Raw genomic sequence first — 16238 nt, 5'->3', positions numbered from 1 at the left:
AGAAAGTAAACAGTACAGGTGAACGTATATTTAAGAGAAGACCAAATTACAAGAATGGATCCAAATTGCCCTATTCTCGCCATAATCTCTAATATGTGTTCATTGTAACAAAATACCACACAATGTGGCATAGGAAAAGGCCAGGAAGTGGAAAATTAAGGGGATTGACAATCATGGAGTGCACTGGCAAAATAAGGAAGCTTACAGAGCATCTGCTTGTGTAACCCACACGCCTCCTGGGTGTCGTGTACTGTCCCATCTAGTGGCATCGAGATCACTTAGAGATTAATGAGCCTGCTCTACAGGTTTAGCTAAGGGCCATTTGGCTTTTGGCTCATGCACTAAGCTCCAGAGGTCCACAGTTTGATCCTGCCCACCGGCGACCGGGGTCTGTCTGCGTTACAAGTGAGGGCTCGTCCGGGATTTCAACTGGGAAGATTCTGAAGCTTGGGACACGCTTCCTCAGCTAGGGGAAGTATGTAACCCACACACCTCCTGGGTGTGGTGTTCTGTCCCATCTAGTGGCACTGAGACCACTTAAAGAGAGGGATTGAGTCTGCTCTACTGCCTTAGCTAACAGTCAGTTGGCTTTTAGCTCATGCAGTAGAGGTTCATGCACTAAGCTCCAGAGGTCTCCGGTTCGATCCCAGCAACCGGGGTCTGCCGGCATTACGCTTGCACTGCTCCTGACTCTAGTCAACATTATCTGCTTCGGAAATACTAACTTCTCTCGCTAAATTACAAAAAGCAAACCTCCCTCTCCCCTACTGAAAACCTGTCAAAAACAAAAACATCACTACTGTGTAACTTTTGATATAAAACTACTCAAGATAGTTAAGTCCCAGGCAGACTGCGAAGAGCTACAAAAGGATCTCTCAAAACTGGGTGACTGGGCAACAAAATGGCAGATGAAAGTCAATGTTGATAAATGCAAAGTAAAACATAATCCCAATTATGTGTATAAAATGATGGGGTCTAAATTAGCTGTTACCACTCAAGAAAGAGATCTTGGAGTCATTGTGGATAGTTCTCTGAAAACATCCACTCAGTGTGCAGCGGCAGTCAAAAAAGCAAACAGAATGTTGGGAATCATTAAGAAAGGGATAGATAATAAGACAGAAAATATCATATTGCCTCTATATAAATCCATGGTACACCCACATCTTGAATACTGCATGAAGATGTGGTTGCCCTTTCTCAAAAAAGATATATTAGAATTGGAAAAGGTTCAGAAAAGGGCAGCAAAAATGATTAAGAGCATGGAATGGCTGCCATATGAGGAGAGATTAATGAGACTGGGACTTTTCAGCTTGGAAAAGAGACGACTAAGAGGGGATATGATAGAGGTCTATAAAATCATGACTGGTGTGGAGAAATTAAATAAGGAAGTGTTATTTATTCCTTCTCATAACGCAAGAACTAGGGGTCACCTAATAAAATTAATAGGCAACAGGTTTAAAACAAACAAAAGGAAGTATTTTTTCACACAATGCAACTCCTTGCCAGGGGATGTTGTGAAGGCCAAGACTATAACAGGGTTCAAAAAAGAGCTAGATAAATTGATGGAGGATAGGTCCATCAATGGCTATTAGCCGGGATGGGCAGGGATGGTATCCCTAGCCTCTGTTTGCCATAAGTTGGGAATGGGTGACAACATCACTTGATGGTTATCTGTTCTCTTCATTCCCTCTGGGGCACCTGGCATTGGCCACTGTCAGAAGACAGGATACTGGGCTTAGATGGACCTCTGGTCTGACCCAGTATGGTTGTTCTTATGTTTTAGAAGGCGGTTTTGTGAAGGGACCGAAATCATTTGATTAAGGATATAGGGTTTCACCTCATTGCAGATAATACATATCCCTGCTGCACATCTGTATTTGGAGCTGGTTCCTGTGTTTTTACATGTGGCATGTTAATTTGTTTCCTCTGAAGATGATTGACCTGGGGCTGCTGCTTCATCCTGGCTCCTATTTCCGTGACCTGTGGAACATCTTGGATTTTATTGTGGTCAGTGGGGCCCTGGTGGCATTTGCCTTCTCGTAAGTAGCTTTTCTTTAGAATCTGAATTTCCAGGAAAGGAGAGAGGAGGGTAGATGTGGCACTGAACTAGAGCCATTTAAAGCTCAGTAGTTGTGGTTCCTTTTCACAACAGGTTCATGGGTTTCACAGCCCCAGTTTTTTCTTTTAAAGTTTGGGTCAGAACAAACTTAAAACTTCAAGTGAAATTTTCATTTTCTTTCACCCAAAACTTAGGGGGAAAAGAACTTTCCATAATGTCAACCTCAATTAACAAGCTGTTCTAGATTTCATCGAAACTTCACCCAGGTGTGTTTTGGTCCCCGCTGCCACTCGTTCAAATCTGGACCCATGTTTGTGACCTATTGGCAAGCCTTTCCTGGCTCATCGCAAATGTTTCTGGCAGCTCTGAATATTTTTAAGCTGCTCTGATTGAGAAAAAAATGATCCCAGGAGATCGAGCCATTTAAGAAAGTGCATTTTTTCACCAGATAATGTATATCTTTACCCCCAAATCTGGAAAAACATATTTTTTTAGAATCACTGCAGCTTCTGTTTTGTGTGTTTTCTGTATTTCTCTCCCCTCATCCTTTTTCATTAAAGATATTTACATGACAACAATTTCCAAGTTTCTACAGAGGTCCTCTTCTCCTGCTGCTTATTCAGTACCTCAAGTCACTATCCTCTGTTTCTGACATCAGTAGAAAGCAACAAAGAGTCCTGTGGCACCTTATAGACTAACAGACGTATTGAAGCATAAGCTTTTGTGGGTGAATACCCCCTGCGTCTGACGAAGTGGGCATTCACCCACGAAAGCTTATGCTCCAATACGTCTGTTGGTCTATAAGGTGCCACAGGACTCTTAGTCTGGATCTGTAAAAAGCAACAAACCCGGCTACCCCTCTGATACTTGACATCAGGATAATTTCCCCAACCAACTACTGTGATTTCACAGAACATTTTGATATCAAGTGAGGAATGAGCAACAGACACAGATGAATTGTTAAGGAACCAAGATCCTCTTTTAATTCATATGCCCTTACTAGTAAAGAACACAGGAGAAGAAATACAGACACTTCAGAACACAAGCTGATCACAGAGGGAGTCTGGGAGAACATTTCCCACCCTGTAGTAGTGTGTAGTTTACCAGTTGCATTATGAGGGGTTTCAATATGCCTCTGAAGTTCCAGGTATTGACCTGGAGGCCAGTTTAAAAGAGGAGTAGATTAAAGTGCACTAGGGAGGTTCTAGTTCATGGCAGCAGCAGGGTCCATATGGATACTTAATGCATGGCAGGCTTGTGCAGGCTAGATTTACACCCCAGATGGCCGCAAACTGGGTGTGCATATAGACAAGCTCTAACAGTATTTTACTTGCCAATCAAAAGAATGAATTTGCTCCTCACAGTTGAGCTAGTGGAAGTGTGCAAGCCTACCCTATGTGTTACAGAAATAAAACCATTTCTAAACAGAAGGCCAGATTTACTCATGTTCTTTGGTTGATTTGCATAACTCTGACAATGCAAAACCACCATAAACTCATCTTAAAGTTAAGATAGGTTTATGGTTGCTTTGCATCACTGGAGCTACATAAAGTTGCCAGAGCATTCCGGTGAATCTGGCCCAGATTTTTTTCTTCTTCTGTAGGTTCAGAATTCCTTCTGTGTTGTGTCCATGAAGTCTACATTTTAGATCTTTTGTTTTAGTTCAGTGGCAAATGCTCTAAAAAACAAAACCCAAATCTAAGTTGATTTGACCTCAGTCACTGAGACTGTGAAAACAATAAGATGTGACAGTCATCTTTTCCCTCTTCCCCCAGGGAGAGAGCATTGGACATAGGCTATTGGAAACTTGTATTAAATCACAGAATTAGATCCTTTAATCCTCTAGATTTATTTTCAACAACATGATGGTGACAAGAACTTTCCCAGAAATGGTTAGATTACAGCATATGATCAAACTGTATCATTCGCCGCCATTAAATGAAGGTAACAATGTTGACTAGTGTTTAGAGAAGGGGACTGCAAACTGGGAGGTCTATGCTCTGTTCCTGACTTGGCTGCAAATGAGCTTTGTGATCTTATGGGCAAGTTGTTTGAGGCCCAGATTTTCAAAAATGACTTCTAGTTTTGGTTGCCCACTGCTTTGGGTACCCAATTTTAGGTACCGAGGGTTTGGTGTTCATAAGGACTGAGAACGCCTAACTCCAGTTGAGGTCAATCAGGCACTCCATACCTCTGGTAATTAGGCTCTGGTTGTGTAAAGTTGGGCACCAAAATTAGAGGCCACTTTTGAAAAACTGACCCTAAACTTCTCTATGCCTGTGTCTCCTGATCTGCAAAAATGGGTATAATAATACCTGTCAAGCTTTTATTTAGTGAGGCTTAGTTAATTAAGGCTTGTAAAAAAAAATAGAGAGCCCCAGATGAAAGGTGGTCTAGAGGTGTTAAGTATTGTTAAACATAAATGTCATTTTCTGGGAAATAATGTCCATGTCTGTGGTCTGTTGTAAATTCCTGATCTCCCTCTCCAGTAAGATTTCACACTTCCAAGAGGTTGGGAGGAGAGAAATCTAGGGAGCTTGTCCAGTCAGAGAAACTCTTGTGTGTTCTGAAGACCAATAATATCATTGGTCTTTAAAATATCTTCTCCTTGGTGAACATGGTTCTCTTAAGGTAACATAGAACATCAGCAGATTTATAGAGCCTTTTATGTTACTGGACAAATTGTTTCTGATGAAAGGTTTCTAATTTCTGCTCCTTTTGAGAGTGCATTGCATTCAGTATTTCTTTAGTTCACTCTGGCATTTATATCTAATGGTATAATATCAGCCTCTGCACTTTATTTGTACATCCTTGGGCTGTACTTCATGACAGCGTGTCTTGAACGATGTGTGTACCTACTCTTTAAGTAAATGTCGAGAATAGGTTCATGGAAAGATTATAAAGGGAAGGGGGCAGGACTCTTAAACATGCACCTTTTTTGGAGGCAATAAAGAAGGATGGGGAAACTGGTTTGGATAAAACAAGAACCATCCCAAACCTTCACCCAGAGTTGAACTGAATCCAACTTTTTTTGCGGTTTGGAAGAGTTTGAAGAATTTTCTATTTTTGCTGCTGCTGTTCTTGCTGTAGCTTCTATACTTCCATATTCCAGCTGGGATTGTAAATGATAAAATTCCACGAGAGAGACCATATTTTCAGGATTTCTGGACTCATTGGATGCAGGAAGTACCAGCAATCTTGTGAGAGCCTGTTCTGCAGAGATTCCTAGTCCAATTCTGCTAACATAAGGGATTCGGACAGTTCAGATGAAGTTTGGATAGACATTCGGGCTCCTGAGTACTTATCCAAACCAAAGGCCTTCTGACTGAACCTTGTGGAGTTTTGTTTATCACTAGAAAAGAACTTGATTTGCTAAGTGAGATGGGTGATTTTGTTGTGCCTCTGTAGGGATTTTTTTTTTTGCTTCCAAATGCTAGAGCACAAATGTAGGTAGAGCCTACAATAATCTTGTAAACATTCTTTACTGCAGCCTTTACTGATTCCAGTCTGCAACAAGACAGCTCAATGACTACCTCTCAGCCAAACCCATTTAATTCACCAAATTCATTTTCTTGATCTACTGTTTGATAGTGGTGATCGGTATTACATTTTGCCAAATGGGCATTTCAAGCGGACACCAAGTCAAACCAGCCCATTCAGAAACATTGTCTGCTGGAATATTGCAACAGCATCAGCTTGTTAATATAGATAATAATATGAGTCACTGTTGCACCAGTCCACCTTCTTCTGCTCATAGTTCTTCAGATTGTAACTCAATTTATTCTTTTCAAGGTGGGCCCCAAAGAGATGCTTGTAAGCGATGAATAATAACAAAAATTATATGTCTTCTATCTAGCAATCATCTCCCTGTGTTGATGATAAAAATGACATGAGGGTTGGGCTGTATATTGTCGTCTTTAAAGAAATGGAAGTGGAAGGGCTTAAAACAGCCTTGCAAATTTGTCATGACATTTGGCCAGCCTGAGGCACGAATTCTACTTGCTCAATCAAATGATGCTTATGAATGGGGGGAAAAAACTAGAGATACGCTCCGTGGGCATCGACAAAAAAAGTTTACCCCAGATGTGTAGAATTTTCCACAGCTTGTTTAAAGTGAATGAATTTACTACCATAATTTGCTGAACAATGAAAATTATTTCCTCCCAAAGTGACGACAAGTTGAAAGTATAGCAATACTGTCTGTTTGTCAGTAGAAGAATTACTCCGACACCAGCCAGGGTGTGTGTGTGCATATGTCACATATCAAATCTATTACTTACTTCCTTATTTATTTTATAAGCATTGAGCTTAGGGTGGGTGGTGGGGAGGGAGCACGGATCTCTTTGTGCAGTGGGTATACTGTATAGACCTCTGTTTCTGTTTGTCATTGACTCTGTGCTCTTTCTTTGTCTTCCTGTTGCTGGAATCTCTCTCTAGGAGTTTCATGGGGTAATGCATTATTGCTCTCTTGCTGCATTGTTATGCCTGTGAACTGTGTGTATTCTCGGCAGAGTGTACACACTCACCTGTGGAAATGATCCATGTTACACCCATTGTATTGACTTCTTTGTCCCTTCACTACCCATTCTTCAGTGACATCCCCTTCCTCTTAACAGCTCTCATTTGTCCCTGATTGCTGTAGCCAGAAGAATAAACCCAGGTTGCAGTTCCTATGTTTAGCAAAAGTCACAGATTGAAATAAGCAAATTTATATGTATCCAGCTACAGTGTGAAAGATTTGGGGGAGTGACTTATTGGGACTAGCCTTGATGTGTGATATAAGTTTGCATGAAAAATAATAAACAACTAGGCATCAGAGTAGCAGGGTTTAGTCTCATGTAGGGGGTTGCATGTGCAAACTCCATTAGCGGTAATGGAAGTTTCATGCATAGCTTTCTGCATTCTTAAGAATCGAACCCCGCATGAATTCTGGCTCTATGCAACTGACAATAGAGAAAGCTCTCTGACATGAAAACTAAGTGATGTGGGGTTTTGAGGGCACTAAAAAAGAAAGATGTTGCAAGAGTGACCTTTAACCTTTTTGTCAGGGGATCTCAGTTATGTCTGTGGGACAAAGGAGCTGCCTTTTCAGGACCACGGAGAGCTCCTTCCTCCAGAAGACAGACTGTGCCATCTCCTTTTCTGGCTTTCTAGAGTAAGAGGGCAGGGATTCTCCTCAGTCTCTCTGCAGAGGAAGATGAAGAGACAGAATGAAAGGGACAGGAGTTTTGTGATACAATCTAGGAAGTAGGGTGCTCTCTTCTTTCTTCCCTTTTAGAAGCTGGATCAGTTAGGCACTGGAAGTGGATAGAATCACACTCAGGCAGAATTGTGACCTCATTTGCTCTTAAGCGGAGGAGTTCACGTTCTGCCTTGGGGATTTCAGGCGATCACAGGAGACAGTGGCTCCTCCCCTCCATGAATATTTGATGATAAGCCTTTAAGAGCCCTGTGTACATGAAATCAGAGCTGCTGGCAGGAGCAACAGAAACAAGAAGCTTCCATTTGAAAGATCTATCAATTTTTTAACAGATCGTTTATTTATTTTAAAAAATTACTTACGAGGTTTCTTTTGTTATTTTGAATCGTTTAACTGTATGAGCAACGCTCTGCTACAGGACAACCAGAGCTGGCCTGATGCCACCAGTATTGGCCTCACACAAACCCACCGGCCATTTTATTTTTCCTTTTTATTTTTTCCGTGATTTGTTTTTTTTTAGCTTTTTGGGTTTCTATGTTCTGTCCATTTTCTAGCATACTCTGATGTTCAACAAAGTTCATAGTGCAGTGAAGATCAACTCCCCCTCTTCTTTCTCTCACCCCCGCAATGTGTTTGGGCAGGGAATATTAGACAGTGAAATGCATCCTGGTGTATATCCATTACCTGAATTTGTAGTACAATTGACCCTTCCAGTTTGTTTTCTAGCCTTGTACTAGAGCATTTTGCCAATCAAATTTGGAAAAGCCCTCCATTTAAAAACAAACACTCTTGTCCTTGTACAGATAGCTAGTTAGTGGAGCTGTCAAAAGGGGGTATGTCTCATCAAGATGTCACTTGCATTAATCCATCACATACAGTCCTGGACCCTTTAAAATTCCACCTCTCCTGTAGGGAGAGCCTTATTTTTTTAACAGGAAATCAGGGTGGGTTTTTCAAAGGCACCTCCATGACTTTCAATGGAGCTCATGCCCTTAATTCACTCAGGGGCTTTTGAAAACCCCACCCTCATTGTTATTGACTGAGATCCTCCTAACACACAGAAAGTGTTTTAAATCTTGAAATCCTTTATTAGGAATTCAGGGCATGCTTCCCGTTCTCATCATAGAATGGTTTTGAAGTATATCCCTACATCAAGAAAACTGGTGGCTATGCTGGGGGGGAGGTGTCACCATACCTGTTCATTAAGCCCCATGTCTATTAACCTTCTACCCCTACCCAGAAATGCAGTCACTTAATATTTGGTTCTAAATTGGTTGTAGATGAAGCCTACTGGATTTCCAATTTGCAGTAATGTCTCTCCCTCCTGAGGTTTGTGATCACTGTTCTACAGACATAGCCTCCCTCTCCCAGATCAGCCATCCAACAGCTTCCCTCTGTACAAAGAACAGTTTCAGATTTTAAACATTGCCTCTTATGCATTGTAATAAATTCTGCCCATTCCAAGATGGCTCCTGAACACGGCTGTGTAACTGCAGGATTCACGGCCTCAGACATCAATGGATTTCTAGTTTGCCGGAGTTCATGTTTTCTGCTGTTTTAGATACAGTGCACCCCACGAGAAGCCCTCCCTGATTGCCTGTATTTCATTATTTCCCAGCTACATCAAGACGTGTAGAAACAGATCCATCTGTTTCCTGTGCTTTGTAGTGTGGGTGGGCTGCCAAAAGCCAGTTCTTGTTTCTATATACTGAGAGCACTAGATTTTTGTTTGCAGAGATGAGCATTGTATAGATCACACCCACAGGTACCTAATATCTCTTCTCTTTTCACAAAACATTTGAATCTCATTTTGTTTACTGATCATACATCCTGTTTCAGAAAACAAAATTGGGCTGTGAAATTAGTTGGTTTTCTTTTTGATTCTTTCTTATGTCTAAGGGCTCTGTCTTCCAAATCGAACAGAAGGATGAGCAGTTAAGTATTTTTTTGTGCTTGTACACCTGAAGACGGAAACTCAGTGGAAGGATGTGAACAGTTTCCTCCTGGTTATGCTGGCAGAGCTGGCCAGAGTGCACTGGCTGTAACATCATCTTTGCTTGCTAGCATCTGGTGATGTAAAAATGCATAAAGAGATCCAAAAATGCTGTTTAAAACCTTCAGGCCTGAGTGTCGTTTACACTAAAGTCATTGCCCTGACAGTGTAAAGGGACCTAAAGGGAGAGTAAATTACTGTCATGCTCGCTTTAAGGCCAGAGCAGTATAAAGTGGCCTTAGGGCATGTCTTCACCACCCGTCGGATCGGCGGGTAGTAATCGATCTATCGGGGATCGATTTATCGCGTCTCGTCTAGACGCAATAAATCGATCCCCGGACGTGCTCCCCGTCGACTCCGGAACTCCACCAGGGCGAGAGGCGGAAGCGGAGTTGACGGGGGAGCCGCGGCCATCGATCCCACGCCGTGAGGACCCGAGGTAAATCAATCTAAGATACGTCGACTTCAGCTACGCTATTCTTGTAGCTGAAGTTGCGTATCTTAGATCGATCCCCAGCCCAGGGCCGGCTCTTGGCACCAGCAAAACAAGCTGGTGCTTGGGGTGGCACATTTTTAGGGGCGGCATGGCCGGCGCCAGAATGCTGCCCCTAAAAATGTGCCCCGGCCACCCTAGCTCACCTCCGCTGCTGCTGCCATGGCACGCAAAACAGCTGATCCGCGCGCCGCTACTCGCCCTCCCTCCTAGGCGCTCAAACCTGGGAGGGAGGGGGAGCAGCGACACGCAAATCAGCTGTTTCGCGCGCTGCGGCGGCTCGGGGTGTCCCCCTGCCTCCCAGGCTCTCAAACCTGGGAGGGAGGGGGAGATCCCGAGCGGACGTTTCGCGCATCACTGCTCCCCCTCCGTCCCAGGCTTGAGAGCCTGGGAGGGAGGGGGAGAAGCGGCGCCCGCACCGCGGCCACTTGGAGTCTCCCCCTCCATCCCTCCTTCCCAGGCTCTCAAACCTGGGGTGGGGGAGACTCTGAGTGGCCGCGGCGCGGGTGCCGCTTCTCCCCGTCCCTCCCTCCCTCCTAGGCTTGAGAGCCTGGGGGAGGAGGCAGGGCTGGGGATTTGTGGAAGGAACAGAGTTGAGGCGGGGCCGGGGGTGGGGTAATTAAAGAACCGGGGCAGGGGACGGCCAAAATTGTGTTTGCTTTGGGCGGCAACAATCCTAGAGCCGGCCCTGCCCCAGCCCTTAGTGTAAATGGAAGTCACACCCGTTAGTTTAGATGGTTGATAATTTTTAATGTGACATTAACCCATATTCAAAATTCAAAACACATTTAGGCCCTTATAGTGTTGGTGATCTTAACTTTTGCCTTCAATGCTTAATGCATCAGCTAATAATATTGCATTATATTCTAATCCCTCCAAGAGACCCTTGCAGTAGGCCAGGTAGAACCCTTTTACCACTCCTTCCTGCAGTCCCCATAGGCTGGTTAGGAAAGCATTAGCCCACTAACGATGAGCTTTCCTGTTTTTTTCTAAAAGCCAGCCCTCTGATTGAAGACAAAAGAGGCTACAGCTTGCTTCATTTCCTGCAAATGGCTTATGAACCTCAGACACCTGGCAACTTGTCAGTGCAGACCTCAGCTGAGTGGAGTTTGACTGCACCTTGCTAATGTCGATCTGCCCCACAGAGTCTCTGCTTCCTTCAGAAATGAGGGCATTGTTGTCCCTGTGACCACAGAAATGATTCCCTCGTGGCTGCAATCTGAGTTGTAGGGCGAATCCCTGCCTCCTCTCACATTACATTTCAGTGTCCTCAGACCTCCTGCAAGAAGAAAAATAAAAACCTTCTCCTGCTCCCATTGAACTAAAGGAATTGTGCCATTGACTTGAGCAGAAGTAGGATCAGGGCTTAGCACTGCATGGGTTGAATCAGCCTAGCATTCCATTGGCCTCCTATATTTATTTATTTTTATTTTTTGCATCTGCCAATTTCCCCACTGGCTGTGCCATTTATTACAACACAGGCAACTATTCTCTGTCAGCATAGACAACGACAGGAGCTGACGGACCACATGCACAATGCTAAAACTTTGTTACTGTCCTCTGGAAAAACTGCTTACAACTCAGTCAGACACGGTATAAAAACTGTCAAGTTTTTCTGCTATCTTTGAGATGCCTATGGGAACATTTCCTAGAATCTCTTAAACCAAATGGTTGGCTTGTCGTCTTAGCTTTCCACTCTCCTTCACATGGCTTCCCTGACCCACATAGACAGGGATTCCTTTCCCTTGACACTCGTGTAACAGCCTGCCTAGAGGGGATAGTCAATAGCATGGTGCAGGCTAGCATGTTTTTTCAACAACTATGCTTCTTAGGGAAACCATGCTAGCAATGACCATGCTTAAGCACCGCTGTGGCTAAAACTTTTATGGAGACAGTGCCTATTGTTTTTTCATTGCACCATCTTCTGTGGGTGGAAGAGACAAGCTTTCGAGCTTCACCGAGAGCACCGTCAGGTCACGACTCCATCAGAGACCTTCACATTCCTCAAAGAGCCGTTATTAACATATTAAATCACAATTAATTCTCCTGATTAATGCAGCTCCATAGAAGAGCTTTGTATGGCTACTGTGTTTCTTGCAAATTAAGAACAAAAATATTTATGGTGATATACCTGAAAACCGTATATTTTGATTGATTCAATGCCTGGGTGGTTTGGCAAGAGATTGGGCTATAGAGGGACTTTCCAAAGCCTCTTCTGCCATCTCTATGCAGAGGAGTATACAGAAGCAAACGCTTCTCCCCTCATGTGCATTGGAGTTAAACCCATAAATCCCCTTGTGACTCAATTGCAGAAGAGGTTCCCCAACCCCTTAGACCATGAGAGATCATGAGGATCTATAATGGCTTTATCAATTTATAGCTAGAACAGTCTCCCTTAAGACTAATAGTGGAAGTGGGCAATCCCTTCCAGTCATAGCTTGGATTTCTAATCTCACACCAATTTTATGCTAATGTAATTCCATTGACTTCAGTGGAGCTACGTCTGGTTTACAGCAATGTGAATTAGAGCAGGATCAAGCTCCAGATGTGTCTGCTTAAAGTGGTTCTAAAATAGCAGTGGAAAAACTCAGATGTTCTGTCCTCTCCCTGTCTGTGTTCCTATCCCCTCACCTTCCATCCCTCCCAATCCAGTCATGGAACTCAACACTAGAGACTAACCTGTAAAGATGATATGATGATATAGGCAAGAGCCTCTCAGCTTTCATTCTGAATGTTCCTGATGTCTCCCTTGCTTATCCGTGCACTGTAAATGAACAGAAGTGATTGATGTGACATTCCCCAGGGTACAATCTGGACTGCTGAACAGCTGTTTCCCCTCAATTCTCCAATCTGGGGTGCCTTTTATACTGCTTCACTGTGAGAGCAACCACTCCTGGTCTGCCCACACCCAGCCTCCAGCATGTAAATCACCCCCAGCTATACTGTATGAGAGCTATAGCCAGCCAGCCATGAATTATATTACAGAGCGACACCAGTAAATTCTCAGTGCCAGACCTGTGTGCCTTGTACTGCCCAGCACCCTCCTGGACAATAGAGGCTGATAGAAAATCTGTCATTTCATTCATAGAAAATGATGTGCACAAATCTTGTTATCCCTGCTGAAGTTCCCAAACACTTCAACCCAAACACATGGCTTAGAGAAAACAATAACATCAGTTTAACTACTACAAAAAGGAAGATTTTAAGTGATTACAAGTAAGGAGGCATAAAAGTCAGAATTAGTTACAAAGAAACAAAAGGTAAAACACAAAGTAACACCTAACTTAAGCTAAGAGAATTCAAAGCAAAAGTCTCTCTCACCGCATGCTGTAGCAGTCTTACTAGCTGAATCTTCCAGTCAGAATCTCCCCTCAGTCCAATGATGCTTCCTTTGTCTTTTCAAGTGTTGTTGATGCTGTGCATAGAGATGAAGGGAGAGAGGTAATCTGAGGTGTTTGCTCCCCTTTCTTATGGCATTTCTCTTCTTTGAGAAACATCTCCAGCTGTGGTTCAGGTGACAGCATGTCTGTGGGATGGGAACTTCCAGCCGTTTCTTTGACAACAATTAAATTTCTCACTCTCGTCCTTTTCCCTGCCAAAGAATGGCTGCTTAACCAGGTGATGGTCTATTTGATTTTGTTGACCTATGGCCAAGGCGTTAGTTTGCCTTTTGTCTTTGAAGAACTGGTTTGTGCCTGCTTTTCTAAACTTGGAACATGTCTTATACAATAGAATTTCATAGCTTTACATACATTGTTGCCACACACATTTTACCAAGACAATAATGTTCAGCAGATTATGAGTTTCCAAATGATACCTTACAAGGCACACTTTGTACCAGATTTATCATAGTCTTGTAGAAAGGGTGAACATAGGGATACAGACTGTCACACTAGGTAGAGAAAATGACTGCAAATGGGACATGGGTATGTTCACCTCTAAGATACTGGTGCAAATCCACTCTGTTCAGTAGCGAGCAAAAGTTGTTACCCTCTCATTTCTGCTCAGCTGGTCGTATGAAATGACTTGTTGGTTTCTCTTTACTAATGGAGCCAAGTCACAAAACTCACCATCACCACTCTCAGCAGGGTCAGTGGCTTGAGTGAGCCATAGAGTTTGAGCTGTCCTCTCCCCCCTAAATATGGTTTCTCCAGAATAGTGTTAAGTCCTTACTGGTGAGGCTGTATGGGAGAAGTTTGAACTTGCCACTGCCCATGCTGTACAGTTCTGAGTCTCTTGGCTTAATTGTGTTTTTCTTGACATGCTTTCCCAATGGGGAAGGGAAGCTGAATGTGGGGGGAGCGGAGAGGAGCCAGGGAGCCTGCTCAAAGCAGTGTTCATTCACACCTTTTGTTATTTCAGTGCAAGTTTATGTCTCAATCAGCCCTTAAACCCATGCCTGTAGTCAAGTTCAGCTCCATCAACAGTCTTCCATCTCATTCTCACGCCATACTAAATGAAGGTGAACTGCATTGTTGTACTAGCAGATTGACAAAAGGCCTAGCTGCATCTCTTCAGAAAAAGCCCTACTTTTTTATTTTGGGGGTGGGTTGGGGAAGGAACTCTATCTCCCCATCAACCCCCCCATCCCCTTAATGGTAGCTAAATGAACAGTATTGTTTGCATAAATTATTAACCTTTCGCATACGGTTTTCGTAAAAGAGAAGTGACCTCCAACCTCTGCATGCATGGCCTGAAAAATTACACTGTTATTGTTTCAGGCATGTAATATGTCTGCATATTACATGGCTCAGCATGGTCTTGGCAGCATGTCCTCTAAAAGAGACCTGAGAGCGATAGTATGGCTGTACAGAATGCAGAAATGGAAAGCTTATTTTGCCCAGGTAGACGTGCTGTCCATCTACCCACCAAAAGGTCCAGTCCCTTCTATTCACTGCCTGTTTTACTAAGGAAAACGTTATCTCCAGATCATAAAGAGAGCTGCCCTGGCAAATTGGATGGGAGGTGTGTGATCGAAACTTCTGGCTTTGTGGGAAGAGGCGGTGACGTGTGTAACACAGGCCACAAATGTTTTGGGTGGGGCAGATGTGACTTTTTCCCCCTTCTCCCACCAGTGGCTGCAGCTGTGCTCATGTGCTCTGGCTTCTCTCCTCTCTGCTATAGCCAGAGATCCTCTGCTGCCCTCCTACTGGTGAGAGGAAGGGGAGGAATCTGAGCCTGGTGACACGGTGTGAATAGCTGGGAAGTGATGCCGGGATGGAGAGCACAAGCAGTTAAACTTTCTCAGGGCCAAGTTCTGCCCTCAACTTCCCTTCTGTACATTGCTTTACGCTTCTCAAGCGGATGCTCATCTGTAACTCCCTGTGTGAGCATCCAAGGGGAAAAATTTGGCTCCAAATCTGAAAAATCTGGGTATTTGCAGGCCTTTATATGAGCCCCTCTAGAACCAAACTCCTTCCTTTTGTTCTTCTTTCATTCCCCTTTCAGAGGAAGCAAAGGCAAAGACATCAACACAATCAAGTCACTGCGAGTCCTGCGAGTCCTAAGACCACTGAAGACTATCAAGCGTCTGCCCAAGTTAAAGGTTGGCGAATAACAGGAAACAGTTCTTCTTTGTTGGGGACTTGCAGGCTGGGCTGTGGGCAAAATTTCTTGTGTAAACTCAAAGTGGGTAATGTATAGACCTATTATTTTACTGTAATTGATTTTAATTTTTGCCAGTTTTTACTTAGATAAAAAAAGACACACACACACCCTTATTTAATAGTTTTGCACATTTTTATCAAACGTTAAACGGTCTTTTGGTTTCACAGCAAATGCCACCTTCAATTTTGTGAACTGTTGCACAACCAATAGCCTTTATAAAGGTTGGGGATGGGGAAACCCACCCAAAACGCAACCTACACATTTAACACCATTTTTTGAAATTTTGTGGTGTGCAAAAAGTAACTCCTGGAACAGTCACTTTCACTGCACAACTTGTACACAGTGAACTCTGCACATTTTGCCCAGCTCTGTCCATGGAAATCTTCCACTGAGTCAGGAGGAATTTTAATCTGTTTATCTCGGAGTGTGTAATGCAGGGTTAGCATCATAGAATGTCAGGGTTGGAAAGGACCTCAGGAGGTCATCTAGTCCAACCCCCAGCTCAAAGCAGGACCAATCCCCAGACAGATTTTTGCCTCAGATCCCTAAATGGCCCCCTCAAGGTTTGAACTCACAACCCTGGGTTTAGCAGGCCAATGCTCAAACCAGAGCCTTACATCTCTGGAATCCCGAGCCACAAGTTGAATGAATGTGGTGGCCTGAGCTTAGTTATTCACTACTTTTCAAGAATGGATTGAAAACTGTTCAAGAGTAGCCCGCCACTGGAATTGTGGGGTGGGAGGATTTACAGGATTAAACAGATGTGCATTGTAGGCACTCAGTGCAGGAAATAATGGCTGTACAGTGCAGGGTCGGCTCTAGCGTTTTTGCCGCCCAAAGCAGCAAAAAAAAAAAAAAAAAAAAAAACGTGATTGCAAGCGGCAAC

General features: G+C 43.6%; 1 protein-coding gene across 1 annotated transcript in view; it reads left to right on the top strand.

The window, feature by feature from the left end:
• Positions 1-16238, top strand: part of CACNA1B (calcium voltage-gated channel subunit alpha1 B) — a 508111-nt gene that overhangs the window by 397456 nt on the left and 94417 nt on the right. The window contains exons 24-25 of the mRNA XM_054007857.1: positions 1933-2039; positions 15194-15290. Coding sequence (XP_053863832.1) covers positions 1933-2039; positions 15194-15290 — 204 coding nt within the window. The remainder of the gene's footprint in view (positions 1-1932; positions 2040-15193; positions 15291-16238) is intronic.

The sequence above is a fragment of the Malaclemys terrapin genome, chromosome 17, assembly GCF_027887155.1.
Source record: "Malaclemys terrapin pileata isolate rMalTer1 chromosome 17, rMalTer1.hap1, whole genome shotgun sequence".
Lineage (NCBI taxonomy): Eukaryota > Metazoa > Chordata > Testudines > Emydidae > Malaclemys > Malaclemys terrapin.
Note: the sequence above shows the minus strand (reverse complement) of the source record. Positions and strands in the feature narration are given on the sequence as shown.